At 41.4% G+C, this 14,442-nt stretch overlaps 1 protein-coding gene across 3 annotated transcripts in view; it reads left to right on the forward strand.

Annotated features, from left to right (window-relative positions):
* The window catches only part of kif2a (kinesin family member 2a), a 230,361-nt gene that overhangs the window by 82,505 nt on the left and 133,414 nt on the right, over window positions 1-14,442 (forward strand). For all 3 annotated transcript variants that reach the window (XM_068034057.1, XM_068034039.1, XM_068034047.1), the window contains one exon: window positions 6,146-6,265. In XM_068034057.1, coding sequence (XP_067890158.1) covers window positions 6,146-6,265 — 120 coding nt within the window. The remainder of the gene's footprint in view (window positions 1-6,145; window positions 6,266-14,442) is intronic.

Here is a 14,442-nt window from a genome sequence, read left to right on the forward strand (position 1 = left end):
ATGCATATGAACTGGTACTGGAAGCAGATAAACATAAATCCTGACACACCCGGAAAAGACCCACGCAGACTTGAATTAAACATATGGCTTTTGATTGCTGGATGTGATCTCTCAAGCTAGAACCCTCATGTATGAAAATTTGAGAGAAGCAATGTTGCTGGAAGAATTTAAAAATAGTGTCCCAAGTAGTGTAAGAACCCACATCACAGAACCAAGAGTCCCGTGAGTAGGGGAAGCCACTAAAATGGCCAATTATGAGTTAATACACACTCCCTAACTCCTCAGATAAATTTAGGTCTAGTAACTCTTACAAGCTAGGGAGAGATAGCAGGGATGTAGAGGAAGCAGAAATGGGCTTGCAGGAAAAGGTGAGTAGGGAAGGAAAACCCGACTAGTCTCCAACTTTTAAAAGAAGGAACCCAGGTTATAAACCAGTAGGGGTCTGCCTGACATGTTTCCAGTGTGGCAAATGTGGGCAGGTCCAGGCCAATTGTTGGTAGGCCAAAAAACCAGCAGGAGGTGCTGCAGTCAAGCCTGTGTCTGTGGCTTTGAAAGTGGTAAGCCTGATGATATGATAGTGTGGGCACGTCGTATAGCTGTAGACATTAACCGTATTAGAGTTTAAGTTTAAGGTTTAATAAATTTCATTTTTCTTTAAACCAAAGAAAGCCCATTTGTGCTCATTTCTTTGCCTTATAATTGGAAAGTTGTGAATAAGGATTCACAAAGGGGGAGCTCAAAACACTGTTTCAAATTAAACCCTGTTACAAGAAGACCAGGTGAGAAAGGGGTCTGTTACTATATTCACCTGGTCTTCTTGTAACAGGGTTTAATTTTAAACAGTGTTTTGAGCTCCCCCTTTGTGAATCCTTATTCACAACTTTCCAATTATAAGGCAAAGAAATGAGCACAAATGGGCTTTCTTTGGTTTAAAGAAGAAAAATGAAATTTATTAAACTTAAACTCTAATACGGTTAACGTCTACGGCTATACGACGTGCCCACACTAGCATGCATACACGATACACACATGGAAATAGGGACAGAAAAGATACGTAGAACAGTTTGAGGCAATATCTTACTGTTTCTCAAGCTCGCAGTAGCCCTTTTGTAAGTAGTCTTGCTTTTCGTTCGGGCCCAATAATTCTCAGAGAAAGGTTTCCTATGTGAACAAGGTTTTGAGTTTCATGTGTTTTCACAAAAGTTCTGTGGGAAGGAGATGGAAGCAGACAGACAGGAGAGGCTGTAATTCTTGCTTCAGTTCCAGGGAAGATCTTTACTCCATGAGCATACGGCTTTGTCTCTCTTCTAATTTCTTTGGGAGTTCAAATTCAAAAACTTTCCCAGATTGTCCAGCAGGTTAGTCATGTGACTAGCTCCTTGTATGCAACAGTCTCTCCTGCGAGGTTCGTGGATTGTACTTTTGCAGTCTGGAATGCTACCTCCCCCCACCTTCAACGTCTGGTAATCAAAAGTTCATTATTGGTTGAATGAGTCAGGGCATGGCCCTTTGACCCTTGTTCCAACACTATCGGTTACTATGGAAATGTCTTTCCGGTCAGGGGCTTGCAATTTTAAGTTTCAATATTGATGTTACAAAATCATGTTTGCCTCAATTTTGGTAGGTGGGGGGTTTGCCTGACACCTGAGTTCTAATTACACAGAATTGTTGGTGCAGAAGGAGGCCATTCGGCTCATCATGTCTGCACTGGCTCTCGAAAAGAGCAATTCCCTCAATTCCATTCCCCCCCCCCCCTTCTCCCCATAACCCTGCACATTCTTCCTTTTCATTTTGTGAGAAACGTAGCCCACTTGATAATTTACACCAAGTCAAACTCTGAAGAAGTAAGTTTATTTAACGTTCTTGCAAGATCGGGTGTCCTACAAGCAGGCACACCGATCAACATATTCAGTTCATGTTTATAACAATACAAATACATTTTTCCACGCCTTTAGTTTACATTATTGGTTATAACATATTATGACACTAACCTATCCTATAGTTGCTACAGTCTCCTCTGTTTACTTCTCCCCCTACTCTAACTTTCTAGCCCCTGACTCTTGTTTTTGTTTTACCTTATTTGGCTCTCCATTGTGTGTTTTAACTTGCAGCTGTCAGCCTTTATCTTAGTGGGGCAGTTTCTTATTCACTACATCCTTTGTTCTAACTCTTGCTGTTTTTCTTTTCTCTGCCTAAGCACAATTTTTAACTGCTGTACTGTCTCAAGGTCTTTACTTACATACCCTTATCAGTTCTCTTTTTCAGTGATTTCATTATGTTGTGTAGAAATGACTTCTCGGTAATTTTCCATAAGCTGTAGAAACAACATTTCAGTATTTCTTATTCTCACAATATAACTGTCTAATTCCCTTCTGAATGCTTCAATTGAATCTGCCTCCACCACGTTCTCAGGCAGCGCATTCCATACCTTAACCACTCGCTGCGTGAAAAAGTTTTTCCTCTTGTCACTTATCACGCAAGAGCAGAGCACATGCCAGAACTTTTACACAAAGGAAAATGACTCCTTTTGTGCCCCAAGCACCAGACAAGGAGATGATCATCTTCAGAAATACCAGTTGTTTTCAAACCCGACTGGCAGCCAAACTGACAGAAATGCCACCAGAAATCAAAACAAATACCATGGTATTAGTGAAAGGGCTTGCTGCCAAATATGCTCAAATGTTCCCTTAGTAAAAAATTTACCTAAGAGTAAGTTGGTCACCGGGGTAGTGACAGTCAGTCATTCCAAGCTTACCCATGCAGGGGTAGACCTATTGCTGGGCAATGACTTGGCAGGAAGCACAGTATTGTACCCAGAGGGTCCAGAACAGTCCACAGAGACTGAAAAATCTGAGGGGAGCAAACAAAACTCTGTACAGCTGCAGAGGGCTGGGGAAGCCCAAAATTCCCACAGGGGGCCATACAGCCAGAAGAATTTAAAAAGGCCAAAAAGATTTAACGAAGCTAAGATAAAAGCCACAAAAGTTGAAGGAAAATCCCCAGAGTTATGACTAGCTGAAACCTCTTTTAAATATTTAAATTTGGATGAGGCAAGTTCCAAAACAGGAAAGCCAAGACTGAACGAGTTGCCTCACCTAGTTGAGGTGCCACAGGGGAGTGCAGTGGAAGCTGGACAACCACCTGCAAGCAGAAGTGTCTCAAAGGAAATGGGACAGATTAGGGAAAGCCTATCTCTGAAAGGAAAGGGAAGGTAACATACCCTAAAATGAATCACACATGTGAAAATCACAAGAAAACTAAAAGTGAGATCAGTGTGGATCTACCCACTGAAGAATCAAATGATCAGGTCCCAAATCCAAAACTAATCAAATCCAACAACTCTGCAAGAACAAGGGGCAGGAAGAAATCCTGTAGGGGATTTAGCAGGGGTTAAAACAAATGCATTGTCCACTAGCACCCTAGAAATAGGAACTATCAATGTGCCAGAATCTGAATGGTTAACGCCATGTATTTTGGAAGCAGTAGCTAAGGGTTAAAACTTGTGCAGACAGGGAAGCTTGCCACAAGCAGTAACAAAAATTTACATACTACGAACTTCAACATTCACATGTTCCTAGAAATTAACGTTCCTAATGTAGTACAAACTGGTACGACAGAAACGACAACCCCATTTGACAACGTGACCAAAAGAAGCAATTTTTTGATGGTACCACATCCAAAGAAAGGATGATGAAAAAACTTAAACTTGAACCTCAAATGGCTGTTATAAGCCATGCCAGCTATAGCAGTTGTAACAAAAACAAGAAATGCTGGAATCACTCAGCAGGTCTGGCAGCATCTGTGGAAAGAGAAGCAGAGTTAACGTTTTGGGTCAGTGACCCTTCTTCAGTTGTAAGATGGAGGAGTGAATGAAATGAGTGTGTAAAGTAGTGTGACCCTAAACTTTTTCTTGCTGTTTCTTTTTTACCTCTGTCTAAACTCCCACCCCCCCCCCCCCCCCCCCGCCCAAAAAAATCAAAAATGAAATCAAAGGAATTTCATTTTTCCTTTCTTTGGGGCGGTTTCATGAACTCTGGAAATGCAATGATACAAATTATGGACTAACTGAAGAGTTATGAAAAACCGTTTTAAAAATGAACCTTTATTTTTTTTAAGAATGAACAATGGTCCAAAATGACTGTTGAAGAAAAAAGAATTGGCCTTTGTGTATTCAAATTGTCTGACAAAGACAAAGGACAAATCTTCAAAGTTAAGAGGTGTCAATTGCACTCCATCTTAAAACATTCCAGAATTGAATGTCTTTCTCTGAAATAAAGTAAGTGTGAAGTAGCCATGTCCTCAGCCATTGTGCAATCACCATGGAGAAGAGATCAGAATGTCTCCTACCAGGAGGTGAGAAGTAACACAGCTTTACCTTTTAAAAAAGACAGCCTAAAGAGAGAGCCAGAAAGAGAGGGAGAGAGAAGCAACATCCAGCAGATTGTATTTTTTCTGCAAGTCAGAAGGCACATGCCCTGCTGTAGAATCCTACATCTACATTATACAACGGTAAACTGGAGATGATGCACAGTTTTCAACTGAACCTTTGATTTGAGAGAAATCTACAATCATCTCAGGCCTGCACCCATCGAGAACTCCATTTCCAAGAGAATTCAACAGGATTATCGTGACAGCCTACCCCCCCCCCCCACCCCCACCACAACCCCCGAAGGACTAAAAAAAACACTTCCTTTTTTCCTCTGTCGTATGTGTGTCTGCGAGCGAATGCGTGAGCGGCTGCGGTTGCGATAATTTCAGGATAAGGCATATTGATCAATAAACGATTGATTTCCTGTTGTTTTTAAACTTGCAAGAAAACCTGTCCTTGTCTGTTTATTTGAAAAATAAAATACCAGGGGGTTATACAAGGGTTGCCCAAACTTTTCGCTTGGGGGACTACATTCCCAAATGCCCTACTCCTGCTCCTATTTTCTATTACAATTTTTGTCTTACATAGGGGCCAGTGAGACAACTGTGGTAAAATAAAAGCATTAGAAATGTATCTTGCTATTAATCAAAACAACAACAAATGTACATTTTTGTGAGGAAGCTTTAAATGAGAAGATTAATTTATTGACTTACTTTCTCATCACTATGTTGGACACTGATTTAGTGAGATACCTGCATTTTTATTGCCTCCACGAGTGATCAGTGTTTGCCCGCACACTTCTTGTAGCAAGGCGGAGTATTCCGGATAGATGTCCATCTGTCGGGAGTGATCTCTCGCTCTCGCTGTCCAACCCCCCCCCCCCCCCCCGCTTTTTTTCTGTCAGGTTGTGACTTTTTCCAAAAGCCTGCTGGAAAATCCCAAATCTGTCTGAAGTTCAGAAACTACTGTTCCTGCTCCCAGCAACTGTCAGCTGTGAAACTGACTTGTGACTTTCTTTTTTGAAAGCCGGTCTGCAAGAAGAAGCCAGTGAAAAATATTTCATCTCCAGTCACAGACCCCTGACGAGGATGAGAAATGGCTCGGATACAGTTTACATCCACAGGCTGTATGGAAACCTTTGGCGGGCTGGATCCTGGCACACGGGCGTATGTTGGACAACCCTGGATTAAACCTGAATAACAAAACTCTTGCTGTTCAGGCGGGGAATTCAACAGTGAGAACCACCCACATTGCCCGACATATCCGTAACAGTATATGTTTAATAGCTTGACAGTAAATTGAGATGCGTCTGCACAAACTTGTACTCTGATTGTATGTGGAAAAGGAGTTGACATTCTTCATTATCTGCATCCACAATGCCTCCTTCAGCCACATCAGACTGAACATTTCTCCATGTCAATTTTGCTAAAGAGAGATCACGTTCTCTTTACGCCAAACAAGAAAATGCAGTAAATTAATTTTTTGCAAGTTTTAACTAGTTTAACCCTAATTTTGGAATTCATCTTATGAGGGATTATTTGCATTGCAACAGTGACTAAACTTTAAAGTGCTTTGGGATGTCCAGTGGTCATGAAAGGTGCTATATAAAGTCTTTTAAGTGACTTGCTATAGAAGCGATCTTGTTCAAAGTAACTCAAACGTTGGGTTGTTTCAACTGGAGCTTGGAAAGTTTTGCAGTTGTACTAAATATGTGGCTTATTTGTTACATTGAGAGCATTGCTTGAACTGCAACTTATTATGGTTTTGTACTCCCAGTTGTATCAACCCGATCAAGACCCAGTCAACTTCCAGAGCATTCTTCAGCTACTCATCAGAATGGCAGTGCTTCTGATATCTCGCCAGCCCAGCCTGGAAAAAAGGATTTTGCACCACCATGTAAGTGCAATATAAGTGTGTGTACATATAAAATATATTAGCTGATATCCTGTGGCATTTCACACCGGAGTCAAGAGCAAGTGAGGGTGAAGCAGGTTTTAGGGCGGAAGTTAATTGAATGATCATAATGAAAACTCATAGTTCTGCTCAATGTAGCCATTGGGTTCCAACAATTCTTCAAAATCATGAGGGATCTGGACAGAGCAGATAGGGAGAAACTGTTCCCATTTGCAGAAGGCTCTTGAATCAGAGGATTCTGATTTAAAGTGATTTGCAAAGGAACCAGAGGTAACATGAGGCAAAATGTTTTTTACACATTGAATGGTTAGGATCTGGAATGCATTGCTTGAGAGTATAGTGGAGGAAGATTTAATCTTGGCTTTCAAAAGGGAATTGGATAATTATCTGAAGAGAAAAAAAATTGCAGGTCTGTGGGGGCAGGGGGAAAGGCAAATCTGCTATTTTCACCTCCGTAAATGACATTGCTAAGGAATTTAGCCAAAATTATTTAAGAATCAATAATATGATTAACCTTAACTAGTGAGTTGTCTTGTAGGGCTGGAGAAGCTTGGAGATGGGGAGGGACAAGGCTGTGAAGGGATTTGAAAACGATGAGAAAAGTAAACAGCAGTTGAATTTTTGAAGTTAACTCACTTGTCTTTTGTTGACAGAAAAGGTCAATGCTAATGGCCTACACATGTGAGACCAGTTCTAATTCAGAACAACACTGAAACACAGACAATCCGTGTACTTTCTCATTCTACCTTGATTTTACAAAATGTCAGTCGAACTTTGAAAGTAAATAAAGCCTTTGCGGGCAACTGAATAGGAAGGGGAGGAGGGAAACTAGTTGAGGGTGCAGAGACCACTCTTAGGTGGGGAGGTGGAAATTGATAGCTGATTAAGCATGAGGTGGGTGATAGCGGACCAAGGGAAAGGGCAAGCTACAGCTGTTGAGTGGGTAGTTCAAAAGGATAGTTACGGGATAGTAGGAAGTAGTGGAAAGGAAAGGTGAAAGTATATAGGACATTAATTGGAACAAATAGGTGAGAGATGTACTGAGAAGGGAGCTATTGAAGGCTACATTTTCCCCACAACATTCAAGTTTAAAATTAATTATTTGGTCAGTAGCTTCATTCCATACCATACTGCCCACCCAAAAGAAAAACAAATGATAGCAAGGGGATAGAAGCTGATGGTGAGAAGCAAAAAGAGTTAAGGGAAGAGAAGCAGGAGAGAGAGAAACAGCAATATAATGAATGGAGACTATTAAGATAGTAATCGTATTCTGAGTATATGCAATGCCACAGGAGATCAACTGAATAAACAAAAGGTATGGGGTTCTATTTTAAAATGCATTCTGTATCAACTGTCTTTTCATTATTGCACAACCGGTTGTACTTGTAGGTGACATTGGAGATGGATATTACATTAACTTCAGTAAAATTGAAGCTGTTAAATCAGGATAGAATTTAAATTTTTTTAATAACTTGTCCGACTGCATGCCATTGTAAGTTTTGGCCACTGGGTGTCTCTGCAGAGCTGACAATGCTGAACTCTTCCATTAATCTGACCCCTATATTGGCCCAGAATTTGCTGTCAAAATAATGGTGAGGCTAATGACAATTGCCGTTATTTATGCGCAAATGATACAGCAACTTCAGGTGAGGGGCAGATGTGCGGTTAAATGAGGATATTTAAAAGTTGCTGTCCAAGTTGTGCCATTCCACTGAGTTCGCAAAATCAGTATCTCTGTCTGCCTTGCTATTGAATGGCATGAAGTTGCTGTATTCGCACAGTAGATACAAATTAAACTTACCACAGTAAATTAAGTCTTGCCACGTCAGTCTAAGTACCCTTTAATGTGATCAACCTTAAGTATTCCCAATCAGCCTCTCAGGTGCTGAAAAATTAACTATTACAAGTGTGGCATCTCATAATTGTTCGAGATTTAAACAGTGTTAAATTTTAAATTTAAATTGTTTTTACTTTTTTCTTTTTCTCTCAATCCTATCTTTCTTTCCCTTTCTGTACCTGATTTGACAGCAAATTCAGCTGTATGTCAGCCGTGGCTCAGCTTATAGCAGAACGTTGTGGGTGCAAGTCCCACTTGAGCACAAAAATCAAGGCTGACACTCCAGTGCAGTAAGTACTAAGACCATGCTGCACCACTGGATGGTACTGTCTTTCAGATAAGACGTTAAACCAAGGCCCGTCCGCACCCTCTGGTTGATGTAAAAGATCCCATGATGCTATTTTGAAGAAGAGTAGGGGAATTGTCTTTGCTCTATATTTCTCCCTCAATGAACATCACCAAAACAGATTATTTGGTCGTTATCACAAAGGATGTGATCACACCAGAGGATACAGAGATTTACGAGGACGTTGCCAGGCACGAAGAATTTTAGCTGTGAGGAAAGATTGCATAGACTGGAGTTGTTTTCTTCGCAACAGTGGCGCAGTGGTTAGCACCGCAGCCTCACAGCTCCAGGGACCCGAGTTCGATTCTGGGTACTGCCTGTGCGGAGTTTGCAAGTTCTCCCTGTCACCGCGTGGGTTTTCCCCGGGTGCTCCGGTTTCCTCCCACAGCCAAAGACTTGCAGGTGATAGGTAAATTGACCGTTGTAAATTGCCCCTAGTGTAGGTAGGTGATAGGGAATATGGGAGTCGTGTAAGGTTCATATAAATGGGTGGTTGTCAGTTGGCACAGACTTGGGCCGGAGGGCCTGTTTCAGTGCTGTATCTCTAAATAAAATAAATAAACAGAGGCGGCTGAGGGGAAATTTTAATTGAGATGTACAAGATTATGAAGGGTTGAGCTTGAGTGGTTAGGAAGGACGTATTTCCTTTAGCAAAGAGTCAATAATCTGGGGGCATAAATTTAAAGGAGTTGGCAGAAGAATTAGGGTGTGAAACTCGCTGCTTGAAAGGGTAAAGAAGCAGAAACCCACATCACATTTTTAAAAAAAAATATATACTTGGATATGTGCTTGAAGTGATGTAACCTACAGAGCTGTGGACCAAGAGCTCTACAGTGGGATTAGGCTGTATAGCTTTTATCTGCTGGCACAGACATGATGGGCTGAATGGCCTTCTGTGCCAAGAATTTCCTATGTTTTTGTTTTTTCAGTTCAAGGGAACATAAATTTAAGCAAAAAATGTAATTTAAAAAAAACACTTCTGTAGCAGCTTCCCTCTTCCCTTTTTGAATATCCAGCCAGCACACCAATAGAGTACTTTTCTTTTGACTTATGTAGGTGAGAGAGTGGAGGCATTTGAATCAAGATGTTGCTGTTCCCTTGAGATGTTTTGTTCTACCCCTTTTCATCGTTCCTCATCGACCTCTTTCACTGACCCATCTTTTCTCCTCTCTTTTTCACTCCCTCTCACCCAATCAGGCTAGTTATTCTCCATTCCCTGAATCCTGCTTGATTTCAGTACAACTCTTTGGGCTAAAACTTGGATTGCGCCCAAAAACAGATACATGGAACATGATTAACCTGTGCCCATTCAAAGTAATGCAGGCAGCATGCAAACTTCATGTCTGCAAATTATAATTGTGGCATGCAGCCCAGTGCTGAGCGCATTTTGCAGTGGCTGCACACCTCACCAGGGGTCCCAAGTTCGTGCAAGGGTAGCGCCAGTTAAAGCTAGCTTGTACTATTTAAAGCCAGACTGCACCTCTTAAAAGTGAGGTGCATTCTGGCTGTAGCAGGGACTGAAACTGTTTAAAGAAGAGTAGAGGACTGGGGGAAGCTGCAGAAATGGGCCAGAGAGTGTGCCCCAAAGTTTTCTGATTCCATGTTGGAGGCCTTAGTGCAGAAGGCCGACAGGAGAGAGGTCCTCAGCCGTCAGGGCTAGGCAACCCTCTGGTCTCTTCCTGCACCCCCTTCAAAAATGTACCATTTTAATTTATATTGCCTCTGCAATCTTACTACCAAAATGATTCACTTCACACTTCTCTGCATTAAATTTCATCTCCTTGTTTCTGCCTATTTCACCAGTCTGTCCATGCCCTTCTGAAGTCTGTTATCCTCATTTACTGCTACATTTTTGAGTTTTATGTCATCTGCAGACTCTGAAATATGCCCTATATACCCAAGGCCAGGCCATTAACATATATCAAAATGAGTAGTGGTCCCAGCACTGACTGCTGGGGGGATACTACTGCACACTTCCCTTTAGTCTGAAAAACAACCGTTCACCACCATCATAGAATCACAGAATTGTTGCAGTGCAGAAGGAGGCCATTCGGGCCATGGTGTCCGCACTGGCTCTCTGAAAGAGCAGTTCACTCTGTTCCATTTCCCTGCCTCCTCCCCCATAACTTTGCACATTCTTCCTTTTCATATAATTCTCTAATTCCCTTTTGAATGCTTCAATTGAACCTGCCTCCACCACGTTTTCAGGCAGCATATTTCAGACCTTAACCACTCTCTGCGTGAAAAAGTTTTTCTTCATGTCACTTTTGCTTCTCTTACCAAATACTTTAAATCTGTGCCCTCGTTCTCAATCCTTTCACGAGTGGGAACAGTTTATCTACTCTGTCCAGACCCCTCATGATTTTGAATGCCTCTATCAAATCACCTCTCAGCCTTCTCCTTCAAGGAAAACAGTCCTAACCTCTCCAATCTATCTTCATAATTGAAATTTCTTATCCCTGGAACCATTCTCGTGAATCTTTTCTGTACTCTCTCCAATGCCCTCACGTCTTTCCTAAAGTGCGGGACCCAGTACTGGACACAATACTCCAGCTGAGGTCAAACTAGTGTCTTTATACAAGTTCAACATAACTTTCTTGCTCTTGTACTCTATGCCCCTATTAATAAAGCCCAGGATACTGTATGCTTTATTAACTGCTCTCTCAACCTGTCCTGCCATCTTCAATGACTTATGCACGTATACACCTAGGTCCCTCTACTCCTGCACCCCCTTTAGAATTGTACCCTTTATTTTATATTGTGTCTCCATGTTCTTCTTACCAAAATGAATCACTTCACATTTCTCCACATAGAACGCTGTCTGCCCATTCCACCAACTTGTCTATATCCTTTTGAAGTTCTACACCATCCTCCTCACAGTTCACAATGCTTCCGAGTTTCATATCATCTGCAAACTTTGAAATTGTGCCTTGTACACCAAGGTCTAGGTCATTAATACGTATTAGGAAAAGCAACGGTCCCAACACTGATCCCTGGGGAACTCCACGACAAACCTTCCTGCAGCCCGAAAAACATCCATTAACCACTACTCTTTGTTTCCTGTCACTCAGCCAATTTTGTATCCATGTTACTGTCCCTTTTATTTCATGAGCTACAAGTTTGCTCACAAGTCTGTGGTGTGGCATTATATCACATGCCTTTTGGAAGTCCATGTCCACCACATCGACAGCATTGCCCTCATCAACCCGCTGTTACCTCTTCAAAAAAACTCCAGCAAGTTAGATAAACATGATTTTCCCTTAAGAAATCCATGCTGGCTTTCCTTAATTAACTCGCAATTGTCCATGTGACTATTGATTTTGTCCCAAGTTATTTTTTCTAGAAGTTTTCCCACCACCGAAGTTAAACTGTGAACAAGGGTGTAACATTTGCAATTCTCCAGTCCTCTGGTACCACCTCCAAGTCTAAGGAAGACTGAAAAACTATGGCCAGTGCCTCTGCGATTTCCACCTTCTCTTCCCTCAGTATCCTTGGATGCATCTCATCTGGTCCTAGTGCTTTATCCGTTTTCAGTACAGATAGCTTATCTAATACTTCCTCTTTATCAATTTTAAACCCCTCTAGTATCTGAATTACCTCCTCCTTCAACATTGCCTGGGTTGCATCATCTTCCTTGGTAAAGACAGATGAAACGTATTTATTTAATACCTCAGCTATGCCCTCTGCCTCCATGTGTAAATCCCCATTCTGGTCCCTAATCAACCACACTCCTCCTTTTAACACCCTTTTACTATTTGTATGCCTATAGATAACTTTGGGATTTCCTTTAATGCTAGCTGCCAGTCTCTTTTCATGCTCTCTTTGCTTCTCCTTATTTGCTTTTTCACTTCCCCTCTGAACCTTCTATATTCAGCCTGGTTCTCAATCATATTTTCTACCTGGCATCTGTCATAAGCACACTTCTTCTTTATCTTAATCTCTACCTCTTTTGTCATCCAGGGAGCTCTGGGTTTGTTTGCCTTACTTGCCCCTGTGTCCGAACTATCTCCTCTTTGAAGGTAGCCCATTGTTCATCCACCAGTTTTCCTGCCAGCTTTTGACTTCAATTTATTTGCCCCAGCTCCATTCTCACCCCATTGAAGTTGGCCTTCCCCTGTTTAATTATTCTTACCCTGGATTGCTCTTTGTCCTTTTCCATAGTCAGCCTAAACCTCAAGATACAATGATCACTGTCCCCTAAATGCTGTCCTACAGAAACTTGATCCACTTGGCCTACCTCATTCCCAAGAACCAGGTCCAGCAGTGCATCCTTTCTCATTGGACTAGCAACATACTGTTGTCGAACATTTTCCTAAACACACTCTAGGAATTTTTGCCCCTCACTGCCCTTTACACTATTATCATCCCAGTCTGTGTTTGGATAATTTAAGTTCCCCGTTCTAACTACCTTATAATTTTTGCACCTCTGTAATTTCCTTGCAAATTTGTTCCTCCACATCCTTCCCACTAGCTGGTGGCCTATAGACAACACTGAGCAATGTAACCACACCTTTTTTGTTCCTTGCCTCTAACCAAATTGATTCTGTTCTTGGCCCCTGTGGGATAATCCTTTTCCTCCAGCACTGCAGTGCTCTCCTTAATCAATACTGCCACCTCTCCCCCTTTTTTCCCTTTCCTATTTTTCCTGAACACCTTGTATCCAGCAATATTTAACACCCAGTCCTGCCCTTCTTTGAGCCAGTTCTCTCATAGCCACAACATCATATTTCCACATGGCAATCTGCCCCTGTACCTCACCACCAATCTTATTAACCACACTTTTTTTACTTTTAATCCTGAAATCAATGTTGTGTCCATGTTGCCACTATCCTTTTAATCCTATGGGTTTCAATTTTGCTAACAAGTACTTTATCAAAGATCTTTTGAAAGTCCCTGTACACAACTTCCAACTGCCCTCGTTCACAGTCTGTATTAATTTATCAAAGAACTCGAATCAAAATAGTTCAAACATAATTTGCCTTTAACACATCTGTCCTTTTTGTATTTGTTTCATTTTAATCTTACATCTTTATGCCCCTCCATTATGAATTCTGCCACCAGAGGAAATCCATGTTCTCCGATTCCTTTATCATTTCAAACACCTCAACGCGATCACCTCTCATCATTCTAAACTCAAGGAAATACAAGTTTGAGCAACCTGTTGTTCAGAATTTAACCCTGCAAGCTTCTTGTGATTGTGTTGTGCCCTTTGCTAGGTCAATATATCTTTTCTGAGGTTTAATGCCCAAAACTGATGGAGTGCTCCAAGAGTTCTGACCAAAGCTCTACCAAGCATCAGTTCCTCACTTTTGAGTTGAAACTCATATTGAAAAATGTCCAACTTTCCATTAGCCTTTTTGATTACTTTTTGTACCTGTGCACTAGCTTTTATTAATCTGTGTACATGGACACCTAAATCCTTCTACTCCTTCACAGCTGGTAATCTCTTGCCATTAAGAATATATTCTGATGAGATCCAAAGTGGATAATACACTGCCATACTGAACACCATATGCCACGGTTTTGACCACTCACTTAGTCTGTTTATGACCTTTTTCAACTTCCTGCTCCCATTACCACAATTTACTGTGCCTTCCAATCTGCACACTTGGATATACAACTCTATTCCATGGTGAAAAGCGGAGACCCAAATCAATCCATGGAGAATACCACTTGTTTTAACCTGCCAATCAGAGAACAAACCCTTTCTGTCTCCTCTCTCCAAATCAATTACTAACCCATGTCATAACGTCACCTCTGGTTCGGTGTGCTCTTATTTTTACCGATTAATCTCGTCTCTGGTACCTTGTCAAATGCCTTCTGGAAGCCCATTTAGACCACCTCTAGATACTTCATTATGCAAGTAACATCCTCAAAGATTAGATTTAAGTCAGACATTGACTACCCTTCACAAATCAATGTTGACTTGCCTTGATCAACTGATAATCTGATACTGTCTCTGATTAATTGTGATGA

Source organism: Heterodontus francisci, chromosome 1, assembly GCF_036365525.1.
Source record: "Heterodontus francisci isolate sHetFra1 chromosome 1, sHetFra1.hap1, whole genome shotgun sequence".
NCBI lineage: Eukaryota > Metazoa > Chordata > Chondrichthyes > Heterodontiformes > Heterodontidae > Heterodontus > Heterodontus francisci.